Here is a 19126-nt window from a genome sequence, read left to right on the forward strand (position 1 = left end):
AAATTTGGAAGAATATCTATCACACGACCCCAACCTTCAGGGTGCCCATTCTCAACCACTGCTCTAGAATCTTTCAAAGAAGACATAGAAACTGCAGGCTTCTTATCCTTAGAATGAGGAGTCTTGATCATATGAACAACTTCAAACGCCTGAAAAGGAGTTTCATGTACTTCCCCCTTAACCTCTACGTATCAGAAATATGTTAAATGACTCACCATGTACTCTTCCTTACCGCAAACAGTAACAATCTTACTACCAATTGGGAACTTCATTTTCTGATGCAAAGTGGATGTTACGGCGCCTGCCCCATGAATCCACGGGCTTCCAAGCAAACAACAATAATCGAGATGTATATCCATGACGAAAAATGTCGTACCAAAAACTTGTGGTCCAATTTTAACAGGTATATCCAGTTCACCAAAAATAGCTCTTCGAGATTCATCGAAAGCCCTGACTATCAAGTTACTTGGGTGCAATTCAACTCCTGCATAGTCAATCTTCATTAGAGCAGACTTGGGTAGCACATTCAAGGATGATCTGGTGTCCACCAACACATGGGATAATGTAGTTCCTTTTCATTTCATAGAGATGTGCACAGATTTTTATGATTACATCCCTTAAGAGGGAGATCAAGTTCTGTAAAACCCAAACCATTGTCAGCTGATATACTGGCCACAACCCATTCTAACTGGTTGACAGTGATGTTTTGCGGTACAAAAGAGGAACTTAACAATTTTCCCAGAACATTCCTATGAGCTTCGGAACACAACAACAAGGACAAGATTGAAATTTTAGACGGTGTCTGGCTTAGATGATCTATCACTTTGTAGTCACTCTTCCTGATCAACCTCAATAATTCTTCAACTTCTTGAGACGAAGAAGTTCCAGGCACTGCATTTGGAGCATTAGCTGACACTGATTCTGAATTATTACCCACCACTTGTTTACCCTTAGCTTTTTCCAAGGCATCAATATTATATTGAGCATTTTGTGGAGAATATATCCTACCACTTATGGTAATTCTTCCTGTACCGACAAAATTGTCAACATTCAAACTTTCATCTTCACTTGGCTTGTATTCAGAAGGCACATGATAATAAACATCTAACCCATAATTCCAAGGCACAACATGATAATAAACATCTGACCCATAATTCCAAGGCACAACACTCTTGCTGGAGTAAGGAAGAGGACCAGGCAACATGATTGTCAAGGGAGTAGGCCTAGCAGGCGTTGGAATATTTGTGGGAGTATGTGGAATAGAAATTATCGCCACGTCTTTCTCTTCAACTTTCTCATCTTTAACAATTCTATCACACTGTAGGAAACCTTCATCAATCAAACTTTGAATGCCAGTCTTCAGATTAACACAACCCTCTGGCTAATTCTGGCACTCACAACATTCTAGAAAGCATATAGGAAAAACACCATTATTGATCAGATAACTTTTAACACACAAAAATGGAGTAGACAACAAGTTCACATCCATTATCAAATTCAAGTTCTCACCATCATCCATAACAATAACAGTAGGTCCGACATGATCTAGCTTCGGGTTTTGGATAACGTTAGGTCCATTGTCCGGAGTGAACTGAATGGCCTTAGAATCCAACAACTCTTGCATTTTGTACTTAAGAGCCCAACAATTCTCCAAATCATGGCCTATACCACCAGAATGAAACTCGCATCGGGCATTAGGATTATAACCTGCATGAAGCCTCTCAGGAGGAGGTGGCATGCCCCTCAAATTAACCAACTTCAATTGTAATAAATGTTGAAGTACTCGGGAATAAGACATCGGGAGTGGATTAAATACTTTCTCAATTTTGGGCTGTATGGGATGATTATAATTGCGACGAGGAGTGTTCTGCTGCTGTTGTTGTTGATACTGTGGTTCTTGCGGCTGATAAGTGGCGGCGACCAAAATGTCCATAACATTCACTTGTTGCTGCTGATGTTGATGTTGATATTGTTGTTGATGTTGTTGTTGATGTTGTGGTCTTCCTCTACCCCTCTGAGCATAAACAACGCTTGATTCACCCTCCATCTTCTTAGGGTATCGACTAAACGGATTCTTACCAATACCACTGGAAGAACTACCAGTATTGGCCAACAAAATTTTACCCATTTTGAGACCAGCTTCAATTCTCTCTTCAGCCATTACCAACTCGGAAAAACCAGTAGAAGTGCTACCCACCATTCAGTCATAGTACGAACCTTGTAGGGTACCCATGAACATTTCAACCAGTTCCCTCTCCATCAATGGAGGTTGAACTCTAGCAGCTAGCTTACGCCACTGTAAGACCCCAATTTTTACCCTAAGATCCCTCATGCTATCCCATCATTTGCATTGGCTCTGGGATCATACCTTGGCATCCTCCTTACCCCTCATTCATTGGGTTTGTATTGGGAGAGATCACCAAGCACTTTTGATTGTATCATACTTTATTTTTCTTTGTTTATTAACTAAAATACCAAAAATATGTCTATATGTAGCTTTGTTTCTTTTGTAGGTAGTGTGTGTGTGTCCCACCTATGCCTCATCAAGCTCACAACTAGGATTTGAGACCTTCATGGCAAGAGATCAATCAAGATGAGGTCCACATTGGTTCTAATTATCATATATGGATCCCCATATTCTTCATTTATCATTTTGATCAAGAATTCATCAAGAGTTTGAAGCTTGTTTGCCTTGGAAGCCCTAATTCATCGGGGTACCTTGTGTGACTTCCTCAAAATGTTTCTTAATAAATTGGTCAAAGATATTAAGGTATACCCCATTATAAATTATATTAAGCATATACTATCCTCTACGAGTTCCAAATATCAAAGGAACTTCAAGTTTGCAAGTTGGTTCAAAGAAGTTGACCAGAGAAAGTCAACTAGTCAAAACTGGGGTTCCCTAGACCCTATCTCCTACAATTTGTGTCATATGAAAATGATTCCATGAGAAACTTTACTCTTTATGACATTACAAACAACTTTCATGTCGACATCAAGAGATATTTTTGCTTGGAAAGTCATTTTTTATGGTGAAAGATTATTGCTCATTTTGCCTGTATCCTAGTTAGGAGGTCAATTTCCAAGGACCATAACTTGCTCAATTTTTATGATATGAAGGAGATCCAAGTTTCATTATCAATTGTAAGATGTCTTATCCAAGTTTTATTCTTTTAGAAATGTCAAATTCAACTTTCAATGGCATGTTCTAAGGAGGAAACATTATAGGTCATTTTGGGCCATTACCATTGAACAAACAGTTTTCCTCAACTTCTATAATCCGTAACTCCCTCATTCCAAATCCAAATTATGTCATATTTCTGACCAAACCGAATAGGAATGGAAGATCTACAACATTGGTGAAGAAACCAGTTTCATTTGGAGCTCATAGCAAACGTTATTCAAGGTGAAAGAAATGGTCATTTGACTTTGTACTTAGAAAACTTTCAACCATATTTGATTTCTCCAAGTTCCACCTTAAAATTAATCACGATCCAAGTTCCAAATGGAAACTTGTTCAACATAAAAGTTGTTCCCCTTGATGTCACCTTTCCAAATCATCCAAGATAACTCCATTTGGACAAGAATTGAGGGGCTTGCGCATGGGTTCTTCTCATGGTTTGTTTTGGCTACATTTGAATGAAATTTTCATTTAGCTTTGCATGGCTTAAATGGTGTAGAAAGCATTTCCCTTGCTTATAAATACAAATGCATTGATTCATAAATGGAGGAGACACATTGCCCAGCCTTACCAAGCTAACCCATAACCCTACTCCATATAATTCCTTGAAGATTTCTTTGAAACTGAGTTTGAATTTCTCCTTCTGTTTTGAGATTCAAACACCAAGGATTCATTTCCATTTTTATCTCAATTGATCACTGCAAGCAAGAGGAGGAAGAACCAAGTGGATTCACATTAAGATCAAGCCAAATCACTATTATTCAAAGTTGAATTTTCAGAAACTTCAAGCCTTCGATTCTCTCTTAATTCTCCACCATTCTCTTATTTTATTGGTTGTCTGAAGACCTACCAAGGTAGGAAACAAGATTGAGTTGCTTTGAGGTCAAATCGAAGCAACTCAGATCATATATCTCAAAATTCAATTCCTCATATCTCTCAATATTTTTGGATTTTGACAAAATTGAGGCCAGATTCGAGCTTCTGAGCTTTTTCTCTTCAAAATAATGTCCTTACTTTTCATTTTCTTGTTGGTTAAGGGTGGACCAGTCCGGTGAGGTCCATCGGAGAAGATGACCGGAGCTAGGGCTTCAGTGGTGTGCTGGAATTATCCAGACCATCTGATCATGAGACCACGTTCTAATCATGATCATCCATTTTGATTACCTTTACTACATGCGCGTTGACTAAGGTGTTTGGTGGATAACGCGTGTTGGCCATCAGATTTGCCACCTCAATTAATGAGGGAGATCTGATGACCCTCATTTTTTCTATTTTCTCTTTTATTTCTGATTTTACTTTTAATCCATTTATTTTATTTAATTCATAAAAATTTCATTTTTAATCCAACAAATATGGGAGTTTCACCAAAAATATTTAAATATTTTCCTCTTCCACATTTTGAATTAAAATCATTTTTTCAATAATTTTGATATTTTATATGAATTAAATTATTTTTGATTTGTTTTAAATATTTTTAAAATACTTCTGACTTTCCAAAAATATTGTTTTTTTTGGTCTAAAATCCTTTAACCTTGTTTGACCTAGGATAAATCTCTTGGCCATTTATTTAGTGTTTTGAAGGGATTTGGGGTTTTGTCCATTTTAAAATGCATTTTAATTCATTTTTAATTTGATTTTAATTGATTAAATGCTTAAAAATTATGTTGAGCCATTTTTATGGTCTTGTGATGTTTGAATTTCTGTTTGGCGTTGGTCATGGTTGATTTGACTTTTATTTGATCAATACCATTGGATTTAGGGGATTCATGAAATGTATATTTCATCTCCCAAAATGAATGAATAGTATTGATCAGATGAAATTCCTCCTATGATCAATTTGAGTTTCTACTTTCCCTTCCCTCTTAATCTTCACCCCTATTCTTTCCAATCCATCATTGACCAATGATTTCTCTAATATCTAAATGCTAGTTGATTCATCAATGACTTTGTGTCTAATGAATCAACATAAGTCTGATTGAGATAAGTCTTCCGTATTTTTTTAGTGTGTGGTATGGTTTAGGAGTTTGATTCTTTGTACCAAATCTCTAACATACATTAACACCTATATTTTATTGCTCGACCTCAGATAGTTGTGACTTCTACATAAGTCCAATTAGGATTGCTTAACATAGAGCTAAATTTGTCCCTCAAGGCATAACATTCTAGTAAGTGAAATTTCAAGTCTCCCATTCTTCATGGATTTGTGTGAAAACTTGACCTTTTTTCCTTTCATGAGAGCTAGTGGCATAACTGTTGGTTTATCCAGGTTGGAGCCTTTTTCATGGATGATGTCTTGGTTCAAGAATTCATACTTGTGAATAAATGGTTGAGTGTTCTCCAAAGAATGACTTAATCAATTAAAAGTCATCAGTAACATTTGACTAACACTTTACTAACTTTTATTCGTGTTGCTTTATTTTTTTTAAGTCATTTACTTTATGCGCTTTAAATTTCAGCATCTTTATTATTCATTAGCATTTACATTTCATGCAACTTGTTTATGTTTCAATCCTTCTTCACTTTGCTCACTTGAGCCATATCTTGTGATTGTATATATTGTTTGTTTGTTTTTGTTTTTATTTGTGGTCTTAGGACCTTAAAACACCTAATAATAACAAGAAAACCTTAAAAAAACATCTTGGTGAACTGTTGGACTTAATATGAACTTTTGGACTTAGAATTAGGCAACATTCCCTATGCTAAAGGACTTGGCCAATGCCACTATCTGAGACTAAGCTATACTTGATTATGCTTTCATATGATGCATGACATTGAGTGCCCTTGATTCATCTGTTACTCTATGCTTAATTGTTATATTGTTATTATTGTTTATGTTTGATGATTGTTCTAAGTTGATCAAGGAATATTTCATCTGATACATTGGAAGATATTGAGGACTGCTAGCTACTGGAGTGCTTGCTTGGATATTATGACTATCTTTATTGATGCCTAGGTCTCTATATGGTTTGCTTGGATATTGCTTATGTCTGTTGCTTGCTCAAAAGTCTAGCGGAAAATGGGTTTCTATACGACATTCTTGTCTGTTGGATTGTATCCCATTGGTCAAATCTTTTCAACTCTTAAATTTTATTTTTTTGTCAAGGATAGTCCCTTCATCTCATCCCACTTCTTAAATTTCAAAATTTCTCCCTCTTTTCAAAAACCTTATTTGCCTGTGATTTCAAACTTAGACATGTTTTAATGATTAGAAACCTTGCCCTTAGGCCATTGAATTTTCAAATCTTTTCCTTAATCAAATTTGTAAATAAACTTAACCTTATTGACTTTAATTTCAAAAAGACAAAAATAACTAACAATCCCATTCAAATCTTTGGCCATCTTTGTGCCTTTCTATGCTAAATTTTTGTTAAAATCAATTCACCAACTTCTTTGAAATTTTTACCATGAACTATGGGGTTTCGATCCCTCATTTTTATGTTGGTAGGTAGGCATAAGACCGAAGGTCTTGTCAAACACAAAAAATATATGTAATGATTTCTTTTTCTCATCCCCCCACTTTATATTTTATCAAACATCATTCAGACCAAATCACTTGCACACAAAAAAGGGCTCCTTAGGAGTACCTAGGACACTTTAGGTGCTAACACCTTCCCTCCGTGTAACCAACCCCCTTACCTGTAATCTATGACATTTTATTAGTTTTGCTTTGAAAAATTCTTATCTTTGGATTTTGTTTGTACTTTTCCCTTTTCCTTTGGAAAAAATAAAAGGGCCGTGGCGACTCTGGTTTTATTGACGTTAAGTTTATCCATAGCTTGATGGTCATGAATTTACCGCTATAGAAATTAAGTGGAGACTCTGCTGGGGAGTAGTCCTAAGTGGGTTTAGCCTACTTTTTTATGTGTATATATTTGTATATTTGATGTTTGTTTGTATATATTATTGTGTGATATACTCTGTCTGTTGTGCTTGGTGATCTCTGTGTGGTGAGATAAGTTCTGACCCAAACTTGAGTGCAATTAAGATAGGAGGATGGTATAGTCATGTTCAATTCGCGTGGAGTAGTCCTTAACGAGTTGGCTTGAGACCCATCTACTTAGTGGAGACCTCTTTAGAGTTACTAATGTCACACGAGTAATTCGTGGATAGAACTCTTTAGAACCATAGAACATTTAACCCAACTTGGCCTATTTAGGACGTAGTGCGGAGACTGTTCAAGTGTAGACTTGTTAACAGTTGTTACACGATACTACACTCAGACGAGTTTTTCTTGAGAATATTATGGGTTGATGAGTCAGTCATTCTAACCTATAATATCCGATAGATGGGATCATGACTCTGGAAACTTTTTAGAACATGCTCTATAGGTTTTTATCCTTAGTACACTCCTTTTGGGATGGTTCTTTACCCGACCCAATGCTCGTGACTTGCAACAAACCCTTTGATTTGGATGATTCGATCAAGTTTTATCAATATCAATGGAACTTGGGTGTTGATAAGGTGAAAACCATAATCCACCAAAATGGATGATTGATTTTGATGATGACTTGATCCATCCATTGACCTTTGTTTGTGTTTGCCTTGTGTGTGATCCCTTTGTGTGTGATTGTTGCATTCATGCATACATGCGCATCATAACACTCATCATAGAAAAATAAATTTCAAGGAAACTAAGGTCTTGTTTGCAAAAAAATTCAGACCATGGATTATGGACGAAGGAATACCAAAAAGTACAATTCTAGATGTCCTGATTTGAAGGAGTTAAGGAAGCTGTCATCCTTTGTATTAGATCCCTTGGATTTCAAGCAACGTCATGGGAAGCTTTTATCCGTATTGTCTACTGATGTGGTTAAAGGACTTTTGAGTGTCTTGGTCCAGTTATATGACCCCCTCTACCAATGCTTCACTTTTCCCGATTATCAGCTTATGCCCATGTTAGAAGAGTATGCCCATATCTTGGGTATGCATGTATCTAACAAGGTACCTTTTAGTGGATTGGAGGAGATTCCAGATCTCATGTTATAGCCGAAGCTCTTCATTTGAAGAAATATGAGATTGATGCTAATTTGGTGAAGAAAGGAGGGATTCAAGGGTTGACTATTGAGTTCCTCATTGGTAGAGCCACTGCTTTTGCTCAGGCCGACAACATGGATGCTTTTGAAGCTATCTTTGTATTGATCATCTATGGTTTAGCCTTGTTCCCTAACATTGACAGTTTTGTTGATGTTAACGCCATGAGAATCTTCTTGATCGAGAATCCTATTCCAACTTTGTTGGGTGACATGTATTTCTCATTGCATTTGAGGAATTTTAAAGGTGGTGGGACTATTGTGTGTTGTGTTCCTCTTCTGTACAAGTGGTTCATTTCGCACTTGCCTCAGACGCCTGCTTTCTCGGAGAACCCATAATGTTTACGATGGTCCTAGAGACTTATGTCTCTCACTAATGATGGTATTGTTTGGTATGATTCTGCATTGGGTAGCTTGGATATTATTGACAGTTGTGGTGAGCTCTCTAGTGTACCTCTCATTGGTACGCAAGGAGGAATCAACTACAACCCTGCTTTGACTCGTCGTCAACTTGGGTTCCCCTTGAGAGATAAACCTAGTAACATTCAGTTAGAGGGTCTATTATATCAAGAGGATAAAGATACTCAACTTTTGAAGAATAGAATGGTGTGTGCTTGGCACAATGTGCATAGGAAAGGAAGATCCAAGCTCGGTCCATGCAACTGTGTATCTTTGGAAGTGTACACTACTTGGGTGAAGAAGGGAGCTTTGGAGTTCAAGATGTCGTATACTTGTGAAAGACCTACGTCTTTGGTTGTGGCTGAGCCATTAAATCTACCTAACAAAGATATAGAAGAGTTGGAAGATTCACTTTCCAAGATGAAGCAAGAGAAAGACTTGTGGGAGGAACGGTTCCATGCTTTGAACCGAAATCACGAGGAGTTGCAACTTAAGTCGAAAGAAAAAGATGCACTTATTGAGATTCTTGAGGAGCACGCAGTGAAGAGATAGAGAGAGCCAGAGGATTTATTTTCCTCTAGCATGCCTCCACCTTCCAGTGCTTGGAAGAAGATTGTTGGTCAGCTTGTCCTTGACAAGGCTCAGATGAAGACGTCCTTTGAGTTCGAGATTCGATGCATTCGAAGAAAGTATGCTCCCATAGCTAGATCATCTGATGTAGTTGCTAGGGATCCTTAGGATGATAGTTTCCTTTTCTCTTGTGTTTGTATTTTGGTTTCTGAAATTGTACTCAGTGTAATCCTTCAAAAAATTTATGAATAAAAATATATTTTATGGTCAATTGTTATTATTGTTAATTATTATTATATTTTAAAATAATACTTCATATGTTCCTTGAAATTAAAGACAATAAAAAAGATTGCATTTCATGCATCATTTGCATAACATGTTTCTTCCGCCAGGTGTCTTATAAGTTCTTCTTCTATGTATCAGCCAAGCTGATTCAATACTATAACACCCAAGCTAATCGGCTAATAAGAATAGAGCATCTAGAGCAAGAAAACAGAGAGCTGAAGAATGAGATCTCCAGACTCACGACACTGATGGAATCTATAATAGCTGTTTAGAACCAACCGTCTCCGCCTCTTGCAACTCCTCCCCCTCAGAGGACTGTCATTTCAGAGATTGCTTCATCATCTGTACCTATCATTGCTAGCTAGTTTGTTCCTGCTATGCCTGCTGGTTACTCGTGGGGGATACCACCAAACTTTGTACCTAAAGGGTACGCGCCTACATTTGCGTCTCTGCAGGCATCTAGCCCGGTCCTATTAAGGAAATCATTTACCACTCTGAGCCGTCTGAAGGTCTAGATGTTTATGAGAAGATGGATGAGATGAAGGATCAATTTCTTGAGCTACTCAAGGAATTAAAGACCCTGAGAGGGAAAAATTTATTTGGCAAGAGTGCTGCTGAACTATGCTTAGTTCCCAATGTCAAAATTACGGTGAAATTCAAGGTCCCAGACTTTGAAAAATACAAAGGAATACCTGTACGTTGAGCCATATTGTCATGTATGCTAGAAAGATGTTTACTCAAACTCATAATGGTTAGCTGCTTATTCACTACTTCCAGGATAGTCTGACTGGAGCGACCCTCAGATAGTATATGGGCCTAGAAAGTGCTAGCATTCGTACTTTCAATGACTTGGGCGAGGTCTTTGTCAAACATTACAAGTATAATATTGATATGGAACCAGATAGAGATCAATTGAGATCAATGTCTCAAAAGGACAAGGCGACATTTAAAGAATATGCTCAAAGATGGAGGGAGTTAGCTGCCCAGATTAGTCCGCCTTTGGAAGAAAAAGAGATGACCAAGATTTTCTTGAAAATGACGAGTTTATTTTACTATAAATATATGATCTCTAGTGCCCCTAATGATTTTACCGAGATGGTAAACATGGGATGAGATTAGAGGAAGGAGTCTGTGAAGGACGTTTATCCAAAGATGAAACGTCGGCAAGCAAGAAGTATGGTGGTAGCTTCTCAAAGAAGAAAGAAGGAGAAACTAACGTAGTATCAACAGGAAGGCAGAAGAGGCCTCATATGAGGAAAATTTTCCAATCCCGTTAACATCAGCACCAGGTATCATCAGTAATTCCAGTTTTTTACAACAATTCAACCAATCAATCAGTTCCAATTCAATAACAACATTAACAACAACAACCGCAACAACGAACCAACTACAACAACAAAAACAATCATCATCATAACTATCAGAGAAAGAAGGTCTCTTTTGACTCTATTCCTATGACATATGCAGAACTGTACCCGTCCTTGGTAGTCAAGAATCTTATCCAGCCAAGGAACCCTTCACAAGTTCCTGAGCCACTACCATGGTGGTTCAAACTTGATCTTCATTGTGTTTTTCACCAAGGAGCTCCTGGTCATGATATTGAGAACTGTTATTCGCTGAAGTATGAAGTTCAGAAGCTTGTCAAGAGTGGTATGGTGTCCTTTGAGGATAGAGCGCCGAATGTCAAATCCAATTCGTTGCCTCCTCATGGTAACTCCTCAGTGAATATGATGGATGGTTGTCTTGGGAATTTTAGGGTATTTGGTATGCGCCGTATCTGTAGGTCCCTGGTGGAGATCCACAAAGATTTGTGACTGGTAAGCCATTGTGAACATGACCAAAAGATAAGAAGGGGTTGATTGATATTCTTCGAGAATATTCTGATGTGTTTTCTTGGTCCTATCAAGATATGCTTGGTTTAGATTCTGAGATTGTGGAGTATAGATTGCCTTTGAAGCCAGAATGCCCGCCAGTCAAGCATAAGTTAAGGAGAACTCATCCTGATATGGCAATGAAGATTAAGGGGAAGTGAAGAAGCAAATTGATGCTAGATTTATTGTACCTCTGAGTATCCGCAATGGATGGCCAATATTGTGCCTGTTTCGAAGAAATATGGAAAAGTACGTATGTGTGTTGATTACAGATATTTGAATAAATCCAATCCAAAAGACATTTTTCCTTTGCCATATATTGATATGTTAGTAGACAATACAGGTAAATTCAAAGTCTTTTCATTTATGGACGGATTTTCCGGTTATTATCAGATCAAAATGGCACCTGAAGATATGGAGAAGACCACATTCATTACACCCTAGGGAACATTCTATTATAGAGTGATGCCTTTCGGTTTACAGAATACTGGTGCAACATACGAGAGAGCTATGACCACTCATTTTCATGATATGATGCATAAAGAGATTGAAGTCTAGGCTAATGATATGATTCTAAATCTAGTGATGAAGAATAACATGTTGAGCATTTGTTGAAGCTATTCTAGCATTTGAGGAAATATAAACTCCTCCAAAATCCCAATAAGTGTACTTTTGGTGTTCCTTCTAGTAATTTTTTGGGCTTTATTGTCTGCGAGAAGGGTATTGAGGTTGATCCTACCAATGTCAAAGCAATACGAGAGATGCCGGCGCCCAAAAATTGAGAAGCAAGTCAGAGGTTTTCTTGGCCGCTTGAATTATATATCCATGTTTATATCACAGTTGACTGCCACATGTCCGCCTATATTCAAGCTTCTTCGGAAATATCAATCTTGTGATTGGACCGAAGATTGCTAGAAAGATTTCGATAATATCAAAGAGTATCTGCTGGAGCCTCCAATTCTGTCTCTACCTGTCGAAGGAAGACCTTGGATCATGTATTTGACTGTGCTTGATGAGAGTATGGGTTGTGTTATTTGGTAGCAAGATGAATCTGGGAAGGAAGAATACGAAATTTACTACCTCAATAAGAAGTTCACAGACTATGAGACTCGATATTCTATGCTTGAGAAGACATGTTGCGCATTGGCTTGAGCTGCTAAGCGTTTGCGCTAGTATATGTTGAATCATACTACTTGGTTGATATACAAAATGGATCTAATCAAGTACATTTTCGAGAAGCCTGCTTTAACTGGGAGGATCGCCTGTTGGCAGATGTTGTTATCAGAGCATGATATTGAATACCGATCTCAAAAGGCTATTAAAGGTAGTGTCTTGGCTGACCATTTGGCTTACCAACCTATTGAAGATTATCACTCAGTGCAGTACGATTTTCCTAACAAAGAGATTTTGTACTTGAAGATGAAAGATTATAATGAACCATTGCTTGAAGAAGGGCCAGACCCTGGTTCCCGTTGGGGCATGGTGTTTGATGGAGCTTTTAATTTGTATGGTAATGGCATTGGGGAAATGATTATTACTCCTCAAGGCACTCATTTTCCATTTACAGCTAGATTGACTTTCAAGTGTACAAACAATATGGCCGAGTATGAAGCTTGCATTATGGGGCTTGAAAAGGCCATTGATCTCAGAATAAAGTACCTTGACGACTGTGGAGATTCAACTTTGGTTGTGAATCAAATCAAAGGTGAGTAGGAGATGAATCAACCCGGTTTGATACCATATAGAGATTATGCGAGGAGAATATCAACTTTCTTTACAAAGGTTGAGTTTCATCATATCCCTCGGGATGAAAACCGGATGGAAAATACTCTTGCAACATTGGCGTCTATGATTGTGGTGAATTTTTAGAATGAAGTTCCTTATTTGACTGTGATGCGTCTTGATAGGCTAGCTCATGTGTTTGTTGTTGAAGAAGTCGAAGATGAAAACCCATGGTATTATGATATCAAATGTTTCCTCCAAAGTCATATTTACCCGTTTGGGCATCTTTAAAAGATAAGAAGACTTTGAGAAGATTAGATGGCAACTTCTACTTGAATGGAGATGTACTTTACAAGAGAAATTTCGATATGGTTTTTCTCAGATGCGTGGATAGCCACGAAGCAGACATGTTGATGACTGAAGTCCATGAAGGTTCCTTTGGTACTCATTCCAACGAACATGCTATGGCAAAGAAGATGTTGAGAACATGTTACTATTGGATGACCATGGAATCTGACTGTTGCAAGTTTGTGAAGAAATGCCACAAGTGTCAAATTTATGCAGATAAGATTCATGTTCCTCCGACACTGTTGAAAATCATTTCCTCTTCGTGGCCCTTCTCCATATGGGGAATTGATATTATTAACATGATTGAGCCCAAAGCTTCTAATGAACATCGTTTCATTTTGGTAGCTATTTACTACTTCACAAAATGGGTTGAAGCGGCATCGTATGCAAATGTGACCAGGCGGGTTATGGTACGATTTATCAAGAATCAGATTATATGTCGTTATGGTGTGCCAAGTAAGATCATTACTGATAATGGATAGAACTTGAATAACAATATGGTGGAAGCTCTTTGTAAAGACTTCAAGATCGCACATCATTATTCTTCTCTCTACAAACCTAACATGAATGTGGCTGTTGAAGCTGCAAACAAGAATATCAAGAAAATTATCCAGAAGATGGTTGTGACATATAAAGATTGGTAAGAGATGCTCCCATTTGCTTTGCATGGGTACCGTACATCTATCCACACTTCAACAGGGGCAACCCATTTTTCTCTTGTTTATGGAATAGAAGTTGTGCTCCCCGTGGAGGTTGAGATCACGTTATTGTGTGTCCTGATTGAAGCCATGTTGACAGAAACTGAATGGTGTCAGACCAGATATGATCAGTTGAATTTGATTGAAGAGAAGAGATTGACTACCATGTGTCATGGTCAATTATATCAGCAGAGAATGAAGAAAACTTTCGATAAGAAGGTCAAACCTCGTGTGTTTTGAGAAGGTGACCTCTTGTTCAAGAAGATTCTATCTTTCAAACCTGATGCTAGGGGAAAATGGACTCCTAATTATGAAGGCCCATATGTTGTTAAGAGATCATTTTTATGCGGTGCTTTGATTCTTACAACTATGGATGGTGAAGAGTTCAAACGTCATGTGAAAACCCGAAAGGGCGATCCAGGCAAAAGTTAGAGACATAAAACAGAAAATTCATCCCGATGGATTGAGTTCCCACCTTGGGGAAATCTAGGCAAAATTAGGGATCATGGAAATTAACTGCATCCGGCTGGTCCCGATCTTTGAAGCCGTTTTGAGCAGTCATTTGATTTCGATTCATCATTCTTAACCAAAGACAAGAGCACAATGGATTTCAAAGTTGGTAGGGAGAGCAGTGATCATTGTATTCAATGTAGCCCTTTTCCATGTAAATTACCATTTTCAAACTTTGTAAAGATCCATGGAGTCTCGCCATTTGCGGACTACCATTCTATTAAATAAAGTTGAGCTTTTATCCAATTATTTGTTATTCTTACTTGTTTAAGGCTAATAAAATTGAATTTTTTATGATGATAATTTTGAAATAAATAAATCAATGAATAATCATTTTTCTTAAAATAATAAAACATCTACTTTAAGAATAATCGATTTCAAAAGGAACAACAACAACAATATCAGGGACGGTAAGTCTTAATGTGTGAGGCATTGTTGGTCTTCCCCAGGTAGTTGGTTTGGTTGATAAGTTTCTCCCCAAGCAATCTATCATCCCCAGTTGGGGCGTTCGTGTTTTTGCATTCCCCAGTTTATGACTTGATGAATGAACCCTCGATGTCCTGGAACCTTCATTTGGTCTTCATATTCCCAATGCATTTACTAATGTGTTATGTAGCCGTGACAGTTTCTCCCCTTGGTGATATCATTTCCCCATGCAGAATTGGTGTATCTGTCCTCCTTCAATTGTAGAGAGTCAGCCCCTTAAGCAGAAACAATTTATCCTTTCTCATTCCCCACTGATTTATTTCCTCGTGGATGATTATTATTTTAGTGACCTCCCCAGTTCTTTACTTGGATGGAACCACTCCCCTTGGGTTATATCCCCCTTGGTTTGAGACTTGTTTGACCGTTTTTTTCTAGTTCTTACCTAGATAGATCTTCTAGTTCTTGAGAGTTTATTACCCAATAACTGGTAATATTCTTCTTGTTGATGAGTACTTTACCTGTGCCCAATAACCGGTAAAAGGTAATTTACTTCTTTGTTTTTTGTCCAGCGGATTCGTTCTCACGTTTCCCCAATAAGTCTATCATTGATATGTTCATCTTAACCGATGACAGATATTCTTCTTGCTTGGTTTTCTACCCAATAAACATGTAGTTGTATTTTCTATTTTCCCTAGAAAAGTTCATCCTTGATATGTTCACTTTAATCAATGACAGATTGTCTCTCTCTTTGGTATTCTTCCTAGTGAACCGGTAGTCTTAATTCATATTTGTGGTCTTCTACCCAGTAAATGGTAGATATAAATCCTATTATCCCCTCTGAGTCTATCCTTGATATGTTCATCTTAACTGATGATGAATATTCTCTCCCTTTGGTATTCTACCAAGTAACTGGTAGTTGTAATCCCTATTTGTCCCTGACAGTCTATCCTTGATATGTTTACCCTAACCGGTAACAGATATTCTTCCTCTCTCCCCTGGTGGTTTATCCTTGATATGTTCATCTTAACTGATGACGGATATCCTTCCTTTGAGTTTGTCCTTGATATGTTCACTTTAATCGGTGATGGATACTCTCTTTGGTCTTCTGCCTAGTAACAGGTAGTTGAAAATCCTATTTGATTTCTTTTCCTAGTAAGCCATTCTTACCCAGTAACCGGTAATGAATATGACTCATTTTTCTCAGCAGTCATCCTTAATATGTTTACCCTAACCGGTAACGTATGTCCATTTGTCCGAGTATATTATCTTCTTACCTAGTAACTAGTAGTGGATAATATATCTCTTCTACTCATATGTTGAAGTTTTTCTTCCCTAGTTGAGTTCGGTTTCGTATTCCTTTGAGAAGTCGAATCCCCTTTTACATGGGTATTTCAGCTTTATTCTGATTTACGCATTTCCCCGACGAGTGTTTTTTGCTGTATTGGTGTTATCCTGATACATGCATATTCTCTTTCTCCCCAGTCTGAGTCTTTCCATTGATTTATTTTCATGGAATCCCCTCGCGTCTCCATTAGTTTTTCAAGTTGTAGCCTGGCCTATGCATACCTTTTATCCCTAGAGTCTCTTTCCCTTAGTGAGTTTTCCTTGTGGAATGCAGTATGCTCCTGTGGACTTTCAGTCTCTCCGAATTCTTTTCCTTTGTGGAAATATATTCCCCACAAAGATTATTTATGCATTCATATCATATGCATCATGAGGTCTCTTAGGGACATTTTTTTCTTTATGTTGTTATTTAAGTCCATCCTACTGAGTTGATACAAAGATTTTAACCTTCACATCTCCAACTAGAATGTCCTTAAATAGGGGCAGCTGTAAGACTCCAATTTTGACCCTAAGATCCCTCATGATATCCCATCATTTGCATTGACCTTGGGATCACACATTGGCATCCTCCTTACCCCTCATTCATTGGGTTTGTATTGGAAGAGATCACCAAGCACTTTTGATTGTATCATACTTTATTTTTCTTTGTTTATTAACCAAAATACCAAAAATATGTCTATGTGTAGCTTTGTTTCTTTTGTAGGTAGTGTGTGTGTCCACCTGTGCCTCATCAAGCTCACAACTAGAGTTTGAAACCTTAATGGAAAGAGATCAATCAAGAAGAGGTCCACATTGGTTCTAAGTATCATATATGGATCCCCATGTTCTTCATTTCTCATTTTGATCAAGAATTCATCAAGAGTTTTGATCGGTCATCCACTACAACCGATCCCGGATTCGTCCACAATTTCTCATCACTCTGTACACACCGGTAAACAATAAAAACAAACGATGAAGGAAAACATGAACAAAATGAAAACGAACTAAAACATGAAAGGAAAAACCCCCCCACACCTGAACTAAACATTGACCTCAATGTTTAAATCCAAATATAAAGGGGACTCACAGCGACTACTGTTGTTTTACTGCACTTGTGCGGTTTCCTTCCATTTTGAGGTGTTTGTGAATTTGCCCTTCTAATTCTCCTCCTCCCTGTAACACCCCAAAATTTGCCCTCCTCATTCATGCATTCATTTAGCATTTCATATTGCATTTCATCATGTCAATCAGAATTAGATCCAAGAAACTTTATTAAAATAAAATAAAATAATAATAATAATAATAATAAATAAATAAATAAAAATAATAAAAAAAAAAATATAATAGAAAAAACTTGGACTTGGACCTCTCTCATTTGAGCCCACAAACCCATGAAAATCAGGTTATAAAAGAGAGAGATCAGACAGAAATAGGAAGAGAAGCAAAATACTCTGAGGTTTCCTTGAAACAAAACCCTGGACAAAACCTGAAGAGAAACCTGACAGAGAACTCAGAGCAACCCCCAGGCAGCTCTGAAAAATTCAATCTGACTCACACACTTTCATCTCACGCAAACCCTAACATTGCCTTGCAAACCCAGCCGTGCCATTTGATTTCAACCGGTCTCTCCCATCAGGTTTGCCTCATTCCCATGAAAGAAGTTGACCTCTTGCTGGTCCATCTTCCCTAAGCGAGTCCCTCATAGCTTGTGTGATTTCTTGTTTATTGGGTGTTCGTGCTTTTGTACCTTTATTTGCTTACTTGCTTGCATGCATTTGTTGTATCTGTTGGGTTTGTTTGTTTGTTTGTTGGGATGGGGTGTTCTATGAGAGATAAGCCCATTACCCAGGCTTGAGTGTACACACAGGTTTTAGAGTGGATAATCATGAGGCTTGCGTGGCGTGTTGCTACGTTAAGTCGTTTGTGAAGAACCACACCCAGACGAGGTTTCTTCTGGATATATTATGTCTTACGGGTGTTCCGTAACGGCAGGATGTTCCTCTAGAAATCGTCGACTCTGGTGACCATTTCCCGAGAACTCAGTCGAGGCCTCTCCTCCGAGACGTGATTATGTTAGCTCTGTGGGCGCATTCTCGCTGCTCAATCCGAGGATCCCGAGACTGGGAACTTGCTATTAGGATGTCCTGTTGAGGGGAGTCAATGGAGGTCTTTTGTCCCGTAATAATACCAAACCTTCAGCGGTAAACGTATTATTCGCGACTGAAGGGCTGAAGCTGATGAACTTCTGTTCTTAGAACCTACCAGTGAGGGGCGGGCTAAATTCAGGAAACCTTAACCTCCAACCAACCCGGTTTTCTGGAGCAGAGTTTTGGTCTTGTATTATATTCCTCAATGAATTTCTCTCCAGGCAGTGCAACCTGACAGATGTTCAAGCGGATCTATCAATTCTGATTGACATGCCTTTGCATTGCATAACATCATCTACATATTTGCATCCAATATCTCATGCTTATTCATTTGCAGGGTATTCCCTTTCAAAACGGGGGTGCCTTAAAACTGAACAAGCAGTGCATCGCATACCATGCATATTAACCCTTGTCTGTTTTGCATGTGTCACCGCAGTGTCTAATGTTTGTTCCCTATATCAGGCAGTTATTGGTCCCAAGCAAGTCCACAGGTACCCGACAAAGGAAAATCGTCCACAGCTAGCGATGGACCAAGTACAGAAAGAGCTGGCTGATATGCGTGAAAGGATGGATCAGTTCATGACATTGATGACTGGTATGGCAGAAGGCCAGGAAA

The 19126-nt window shown here is 38.1% G+C and overlaps 1 protein-coding gene across 1 annotated transcript; it reads right to left on the bottom strand.

Moving 5' to 3' along the window:
- Positions 1-580: 580 nt before the first annotated feature.
- LOC127094827 (uncharacterized) lies at positions 581-2200 on the bottom strand. The gene is made up of 2 exons (XM_051033601.1): positions 1399-2200; positions 581-1329 (listed from the first exon to the last, which is right to left on the bottom strand). The coding sequence occupies exons 1-2, from the start codon at positions 2198-2200 to the stop codon at positions 581-583; spliced, it is 1551 nt and encodes a 516-aa protein (XP_050889558.1).
- Between the last annotated feature and the right edge of the window lie 16926 nt (positions 2201-19126).

The sequence above is a fragment of the Lathyrus oleraceus genome, chromosome 6 (genome assembly GCF_024323335.1).
Source record: "Lathyrus oleraceus cultivar Zhongwan6 chromosome 6, CAAS_Psat_ZW6_1.0, whole genome shotgun sequence".
Lineage (NCBI taxonomy): Eukaryota > Viridiplantae > Streptophyta > Magnoliopsida > Fabales > Fabaceae > Lathyrus > Lathyrus oleraceus.